Source organism: Oncorhynchus tshawytscha, linkage group LG25 (assembly GCF_018296145.1).
Source record: "Oncorhynchus tshawytscha isolate Ot180627B linkage group LG25, Otsh_v2.0, whole genome shotgun sequence".
NCBI lineage: Eukaryota > Metazoa > Chordata > Actinopteri > Salmoniformes > Salmonidae > Oncorhynchus > Oncorhynchus tshawytscha.
Genome location: NC_056453.1, coordinates 46935978 through 46944822, shown reverse-complemented (window position 1 = coordinate 46944822; position 8845 = coordinate 46935978). Strand labels below are relative to the sequence as shown.

The 8845-nt window shown below is 44.9% G+C and overlaps 1 protein-coding gene across 3 annotated transcripts in view; it reads left to right on the top strand.

Moving 5' to 3' along the window:
• The first annotated feature begins 282 nt into the window (after window positions 1-282).
• disc1 (DISC1 scaffold protein) overlaps window positions 283-8845 on the top strand; it is an 80619-nt gene continuing 72056 nt past the window's right edge. For 2 of the 3 annotated variants that reach the window (XM_042305813.1, XM_042305814.1), the window contains exon 1: window positions 284-951. In XM_042305813.1, coding sequence (XP_042161747.1) covers window positions 879-951 — 73 coding nt within the window. In that variant the 5' untranslated portion in view covers window positions 284-878. Of the gene's footprint in view, window positions 952-8845 lie in introns of all 3 variants that reach the window. The other variant, XR_006079885.1, reaches the window with a different exon arrangement.

Sequence of the window (8845 nt, the reverse complement as noted above, 5' to 3'; positions counted from 1 at the left end):
CATACCAAACATAACATATACTACGGGAATGAAATGGACTATGTTATGTCTAGTCTATGCGACCAGTCTGGTTGCGCACTAGAATACATCAATAATACAGTTGGCGACAACAATATTATTAAAATTATTAGGCTATTTTCATTTATTCTAAGTCAATACAAGTAACCATGCATTTCTGTAAACTATTATATCTCAGCATTCTCAGCTATTGGCTCTTGTCTTGCCCTTTTAAAAGGCGGCCTGAAGGCGAAGGAGTCAAATTCCATCTCACGTAGGAAGCAGCACCTCCTCACGTTTCTCCCTTCTTCCACCACGACGCATAACGGGTCCGCATCAACAGGCAGAATAAGGGAGAGCTTTATTCCTCTTCGGTTGGATTATAACGGTATTGACACATGCTACGGTAATCCACTTTTATAATAATAGCGCGTTTTCTAGTGTTTTATCGTTTTGAACGAGTTGGTTCCCATTTTATCTGAAATTAACCTTCTTTCTATGGTTGTCAAAGTTTATCTTGATGCAACATAGTGAATTGACGCCCAAGAGGAATCAAGTTATTTAACGATTTTCGACACAAAGCAGAATATTTGATTACGGACATGTAAGCATTTCACCGTAAGGTCTACCTACACCTGTTATATTCGGCGCATGTGACAAATACAAATACAAATGGATTTGATTTGATATGAGGAACAAGCGAAGAGAGGGAGAATCGAACAGCCTGCTACTTTCCCCAGCGGAAATGAGCTCAGTCGGGGTTTTTTCCATCTTTTAGAACATGACGGGTTTCAGCCACTACTTGCGGCCGGTGGAACCCTGAAGGTTCTCATTCCACAACCAAAATCATTTGATTCGGATGGAATGTCAAAGTAACTCAAATGGACTACAACTACACGGACCGCAGCGACGCGCAACATAATCATCATCACCACTGCGAAGGAGGCATGGAAGGTAACCAACCATAACCAACCTAAATTAATTATTATCATCTTGCCAGGCTATTTATATAAGTTGTTTGCATTTATACTATGTCGTTGTAGCTTCATAGGCTAACATACGGACTGACTAAGTGTAGACCACATTTATACCAAACGCTACATGATAGGTCAATGGCTTTTTACTCAGCAGTTATTTTGGTAACGACGTGACCTCATTGGAAGGTGGTGTCTCTGAACCAGCTTCCTATTCATAGTGATCGATTGTTCTTGGTATTATGCTATTGACATAAGGGATGGATAGAATGTTGTGGTATGAGAGAGGCCCACAGTAGGAAACCTTTGTCAGACAGCTACAATGTTGTCAGTGTTATGGGTTAGTATAAATGACAAGATCCACTTAGTGCTTAGGCTGTTATGTAGCTATTCACTCAATGGGGAGTGATGACAGTGCACGATATGTATCAATATTTCTGTTTCCATGAATCTTTGTCTTTCATATCCTTGGTTGTTTTACATGAACTTACCCTCCAGGCTTTCCTAATAGATTAAGTACATATCGAGTGTTGCTCAATGGAGTGGTGCCTATAATAAGCCAATCATTTAGAATATTAATACAGGTCAGACAAAACTACAACACTGTCTGTCTGTCAGGCTGTCTGTCAGGCTGTCTGTCTGTCTGTCAGGCTGTCTGTCTGTCAGGCTGTCTGTCTGTCAGGCTGTCTGTCTGTCAGGCTGTCTGTCTGTCAGGCTGTCTGTCAGGCTGTCTGTCAGGCTGTCTGTCAGGCTGTAAGGCTGTTTGTCTGTCTGTCTGTCTGTCTGTCTGTCTGTCTGTCTGTCTGTCTGTCTGTCTGTAGGGCTGTCTGTAGGGCTGTCTGTAGGGCTGTCTGTCTGTCTGTCAGGCTGTCTGTCTGTCTGTCTGTCTGTCTGTCTGTCTGTCTGTCTGTCTGTCTGTCTGTCTGTCTGTAGGGCTGTCTGTCTGTCTGTCTGTCTGTCTGTCTGTCTGTCTGTAGGGCTGTCTGTAGGGCTGTCTGTAGGGCTGTCTGTCTGTCTGTAAGGCTGTCTGTCTGTAGGGCTGTCTGTAAGCCTGTAGGGCTGTCTGCCTGTAGGTCTGTATGTAAGGCTGTTTGTAAGCCTGTCTGTGTCTGTCTGTAGGGCTGTCTGTAAGTCTGTCTGCCTGTAAGGCTGTTTGTAAGTCTGCCAACTATCTACTAAGCTTTGTTGAAGCACACCATGGGGGCTACCAGAAAGAAAAGAGAGAGAACAGAGAGAGAGAGAGAGAGAGAGGATGACAGAATGAAGATGTCTCTGAACCGTTCAGACGTGGAAGATACAAATATAACGCTGACATCTTGTTAGAAAATTATCCTCACATTTCTTCAGTAAGAATGTTCTCAGGAGAAGCTGACCCTTTGTAGTCCCAGATCTCTGAAAGAACAGGAGGCTGAGAAGTGCTTTTCAGATCAAATATTATTCCTACCCCAGCAAGGCTGCCATGGACCGCAAATCAAACAAATAGCTGTAACCTCAGATTTTTTACTTTGGGAAAAATACTTTGTGAAAGTGTTTCTGTTCTCTGATTCTATCATAGACGGTTGTATATTTACAGGGCTTTCGGAAAGTATTCAGACCCCTTTACTTTTGCCACATTTTGTTATGTTACAGCCTTATTCTAAAATGGATTTTAAAAAACCTAAGTTTTCAGACCCTTTGCTATGAGGCTTGAAATTGAGCTTAGGTGCATCCTGTTTCCATTGATCATTTCATTGATGTTTCTACATCTTGATAGGAGTTCACCTGTGGTAAATTCAATTGATTGGACATGATTTGGAAAGCCACACACCTGTCTATATAAGGTCCCACAGTTGACAGTGCATTTCAGAGCAAAAACCAAGCCATAAGTTTGAAGGAAATATCCGTAGAGCTCAGATGCAGGATTGTGTCGAGGCACATATCTGGGTAATGGTACCAAAACATCAGGCCTTTATGGTAGTGGCCAGACGGAAGCCACTCCTCAGTAAAAGGCACCACAGTCCGCTTGGAGTATGCCAATAGGCACCTGAAGACTCTCAGACCATGAGAAACAAGATTCTCTGGTCTGATGAATCCAAGATTGAACTCTTTGGCCTGAATGCCAAGCATCTCGTCTGGAGGAAACCTGGCACCATCCCTACGGTGAAGCATGGTGGTGGCAGCATCTTGCTGTGGGGATGTTTTTCAGTGGCAGGGACTGGGAGACTAGTCAGGATCGAGGGAAAGATGAACGGAGCAAAGTTCTGAGATATCATTGATGAAAACCTGCTCCAGAGCACTAAGGACCTCAGACTGGGGAGGAGGTTCACCTTCCAACAGGACAACGACCCTAAGCACATAGCCAGACAATGCAGGAGTGGCTTCGGGACAAGTCTCTGAATGTCCTTGAGTGGCCCAGCCAGAGCCCGGACTTTAACCCGATCAAACATCTCTGGAGAGACCTGATAATAGCTGTGCAGCAACGCTCCCCATCCAACCAGACAGAGCTTGAGAGAATGTGCAGAGAAGAATGAGAGAAATTCCCCAAATACAGATGTGCCAAGCTTGCAGTGTCATAGCCAAGAACACTTGAGGCTGTAATCGCTGCCAAAGGTGCTTCAACAAAGTACTGAGTAGCAGTGGAAGCTATTGTATTTTGTATGGACCAGTAAGCAACACATTAGTAGTGGATCTCACTGTGCTCAGAGAGGCTTGATGGGCCACCAGGTAACAGGGTGACTACACCAGTGAAGTGGACATACCCTCGGGGTAACCACATCACCATGGAGTGGTCATACCCTCGGGGTAACCACATCACCATGGAGTGGTCATACCCTCGGGGTAACCACATCACCATGGAGTGGTCATACCCTCGGGGTAACCACATCACCATGGAGTGGTCATACCCTCGGGGTAACCACATCACCATGGAGTGGTCATACCCTCGGGGTAACCACATCACCATGGAGTGGTCATCCTCTGAGTCTGGACAATAGCCATTCGACTATTCTGCTTCTGCCCTTGGTTAACTATTGGCCTTTTTAATACTGCTGATCAGAGAGTTAACCATATTGGCAGTTACACACGGACATCTTTCACCCCTCTTTTTCTTTCCCTGGTTTCTGTCTGCTGATTGTTACATTACTGCCCCTATGTGACAACGTGTACACAGCAGCAACCCACATGAGATCGTGTGTGAGTATCGGCACCAGGGTGTGTGTATCATTATTTTCAGCTGGTTTATGTGTCCCATGTGACAGTACAGGAAGTGTGTGTCTGGGCCAACCCTACCTCGACTGCTGCTGTTATATTTCATATGATGCAGTTTCAGATGCAGTGTCAGGAACAGTTTCTCAACTATCCTCACAGGCATAGCAATGTCTATCCATTAGGATGAGAGAGCTAAATGTAAATGTAATTCCCTTCCACAAAAGCCAAGATTGAATGAGATTTAGAATAGAGCCCGAAATGTTAAAAAACAACATTAGCGCCTTTGTTCATGTTTTTGTTTTGTTCATGAAACGGAGCAGAGGAGGAGAGGATTGTCCGGCAGCATGGAAAGTAGGACCATGTGGATGTTAGCGGTAGCAGAGAACATGTTTCAGGGCCATGCGGATGGCTAGAGACGACAGGCAGGCTGTTAGCGGTAGCAGAGAGCATGTTTCAGGGCCATGCGGACGGCTAGAGACGACAGGCAGGCTGTTAGCGGTAGCAGAGAGCATGTTTCAGGGCCATGCGGACGGTTAGAGACGATAGGCAGGCTGTTAGCGGTAGCAGAGAGCATGTTTCAGGACCATCAAATCAAAATCTATAATGAATAAAGAGGCTATATAATCAAATCAAATCTTAGTCACATCTGCCGACTACAATGTAGAATTTCAAGTGAAATGCTGACTTACAAACAATGCAGTTAAAAAAAGTTAAAAAATGAGAGATGAAAGTAACAAATAATTAAAGAGTAGTAAAGTAACAATAGCGAGACTATATACAGGAGGGTACCGGTACAGAGTCAATGTGGAGGATATGTACAAGAGGGTACTGGTACAGAGTCAATGTGCGGGGGCACCGGTGTCGAGGTAATATGTACATGTAGGTAGAGTTATTAAAGTGACTGTGCATAGATAATTACAGAGAATAGTAGCAGAGTAGAAGGTGGGGGCAATGCAAATAGTCTGGGTAGCCATTTGATTAGATGTTCAGGAGTCCATCCTTCTTCTTCCTCCAAACCGGCGAGTGGAGTTTTGACCAAAAATCTCTATTTTTGTCTCATCAGACACAGACACCACATGACCTTCTCCCATTCCTCCTCTGGATCATCCAGATGGTTATTGACAAACTTTAGACGGGCCTGGACATGCGCTGGCTTGAGCAGGGGGACCTTGCGTGCGCTGCAGGATTTTAATCCATGACGGCGTAGTGTGTTACTAATGGTTTTCTTTGAGACTGTGGTCCCAGCTATCTTCAGGTCATTCCCTCACCTTCCTCATTATCATTGATGCCCCAGGAGGTGAGATCTTGCATGGAGCCCCAGACCGAGGGTGATTGACTGTCATCTTGAACTTCTTCCATTTTCTAATAATTGCGCCAACAGTTGTTGCCTTCTCACCAAGCTGCTTGCCTATTGTCCTGTAGCCCAACCTCAGCCTTGTCCAGGTCTACAATTATACCCCTGATGTCCTTACACAGCTCTCTGGTCTTGGCCATTGTGGAGAGGTTGGAGTCCGTTTGATTGAGTGTGTAGACAGGTGTCTTTTATACAGGTAACGAGTTCAAACAGGTGCAGTTAATACAGGTCATGAGTGGAGAACAGGAGGTCTTCTTAAAGAAAAACTAACAGGTCTGTGAGAGCTGTAATTCTTACTAGTTGTTAGGTGATCAAATACTTATGTCATGCAATAAAATGAAAATGAATTACTTAGAAATCATACAATGTGATTTTCTGGATTTTTGTTAAAGATTCCGTCTCTCACAGTTGAAGTGTACCTATGATAAAAATGACAGACCTCTACATGCTTTGTAAGTAGAAAACACAGCCGATTTTGCAGGTTATCAAATACTTGTTCTCCCCACTGTATACAGTGTCATGTCTTAGGAGACAGAGGCAGAGCTTCCATGTCTGTTGTGTCTTAGGAGACAGAGGCAGAGCTTCCATGTCTTAGGAGACAGAGGCAGAGCTTCCATGTCTGTCATGTCTTAGGAGACAGAGGCAGAGCTTCCATGTCTGTTGTGTCTTAGGAGACAGAGGCAGAGCTTCCATGTCTGTTGTGTCTTAGGAGACAGAGGCAGAGCTTCCATGTCTGTTGTGTCTTAGGAGACAGAGGCAGAGCTTCCATGTCTGTTGTGTCTTAGGAGACAGAGGCAGAGCTTCCATGTCTGTTGTGTCTTAGGAGACAGAGGCAGAGCTTCCATGTCTTAGGAGACAGAGGCAGAGCTTCCATGTCTGTCGTGTCTTAGGAGACAGAGGCAGAGCTTCCATGTCTTAGGAGACAGAGGCAGAGCTTCCATGTCTGTCGTGTCTTAGGAGACAGAGGCAGAGCTTCCATGTCTGTCATGTCTTAGGAGACAGAGGCAGAGCTTCCATGTCTGTCATGTCTTAGGAGACAGAGGCAGAGCTTCCATGTCTGTCATGTCTTAGGAGACAGAGGCAGAGCTTCCATGTCTGTCATGTCTTAGGAGACAGAGGCAGAGCTTCCATTTCTGTCGTGTCTTAGGAGACAGAGGCAGAGCTTCCATGTCTTAGGAGACAGAGGCAGAGCTTCCATGTCTGTCATGTCTTAGGAGACAGAGGCAGAGCTTCCATGTCTGTCATGTCTTAGGAGATAGAAGCAGAGCTTTCATGTCTGTTGGCGACGCCCTCATGTTAAACACAGTTCCCATTGGCTCACTTCAGTTCAGGATGTTAAAGACCGCTTTCCATTGGTTGAGGGAGGTGAACAGGAATGCAGAGGATGTCATAAAAACAAAGGTTTGCGGATCTGCAGAGCTAATCTCTCCCAGAGACAGGCTAGGATCTACCACAGCGAATCTGACTGACTGACCACAGATTCCACAGAGCCTTAGAGGAAGTGAAAGTCAACTTTCAGCTTCTCCAGACATGTTCATCACTCTAAACAGTCAGCAACATAACTGTTTTTTTCCTTCACCTAATTCCACTCCAGAATAGATCCTCTATTTGTCTAAATTATACTGGGGTGGCAATATCAAAACTACACTGGAGTGCTGTGAATGAGACAAAACAAAGTGGAAAAATACATAACTTAAAGTTCAAATCCTTAATTGGTGAAATTGCCACGTCTGTTTGGAATATTACAACAAAGAAGTTACTGACATCATCGCACGCGTGATGGAACAGCGGAGTATGTACTGCCTTTTCTTTCCAAGTAAAGCCAACCCTGTAAAAGGCTAAACTGCATTGGCCTGTTAATGGGGGTTGGAATGATAGAAGCATATTTTAAATTGTTGGTGTGGAAGTAGGGTATGGTGACTGCCATTGATTTAATTTTATTTAACCTTTATTTAACTAGGCAAGTCAGTTAAGAACCAATTCTTATTTACAATGACTGAGGCTGGGATTAAAAAATAAAAAATAAATTGCATTAAAATATAGGACAAAACACAAGAGAGACAACACCACATAAAGAGAGATCTAAGACAACAACACAGCATGACAACAACTTGGTAGCAACACAACATGGCAGCAGCACAGAGTACAACCATTATTGGGCACAGACAACAGCACAAAGGGTAAGAAGGTAGAGACAACAATACATCATGTGAAGCAGCCACAACTGTCAGTAAGAGTGTCCATGATTGAGTCTTTGAATGAAGAGACTTTTGAGAATATGGCTCTTTAATTGTAAATAAGAATTTGTTCTTAACTGACTTGTCTTGTTAAATAAAGGTTAAATTCTGCCCCTTGTGTTGAGACTTTGCTCTGCTTAGTTTCTTCCTGATTTCCTGCTGAACTATTTTAGCCTGCTGCTAACAGGAAGTTGTATAAACATAGTTTAAGTGCTGCAAGCAGCCACAGTGTGTGTGTGTGTGTGTGTGTGTGTGTGTGTGTGTGTGTGTGTGTGTGTGTGTGTGTGTTATTCTACCTCACAATGGAGCTACTGGGAGGTGTCTCCTTTAGGAAGAGTCTTTCCTTTCTGTGTCCAAACATAGGAGATAATACTGTCAGCCTCCTGTCAGCCTCCTGTCAGCCTCCTGTCAGCCTCCTGTCAGCCTCCTGTCAGCCTCCTGTCAGCCTCCTGTCAGCCTCCTGTCAGCCTCCTGTCAGCCTCCTGTCAGCCACCTATCAGCCTCCTATCAGACACCTGTCAGCCTCCTATCAGACACCTGTCAGCCTCCTATCAGACACCTATCAGACACCTATCAGACACCTGTCAGCCTCCTATCAGACACTTATCAGACACCTGTCAGCCTCCTATCAGACACCTGTCAGCCTCCTATCAGACACCTGTCAGACACCTGTCAGCCTCTATCAGACACCTATCAGACAGCCTCCTATCAGACACCTGTCAGCCTCCTATCAGACACTTATCAGACACCTATCATCCTCCTATCAGACACCTGTCAGCCTCCTATCAGACACTTATCAGACACCTGTCAGACACCTGTCAGCCTCCTATCAGACACCTGTCAGCCTCCTATCAGACACCTGTCAGCCTCCTGTCAGACACCTGTCAGCCTCCTGTCAGCCTCCTATCAGACACCTATCAGCCTCCTATCAGACACTTATCAGACACCTGTCAGCCTCCTATCAGACACCTGTCAGCCTCCTATCAGACACCTGTCAGCCTCCTATCAGACACCTATCAGCCTCCTATCAGACACCTGTCAGCCTCCTATCAGACCTCCTATCAGACACCTGTCAGCCTCCTATCAGACACCTGTCA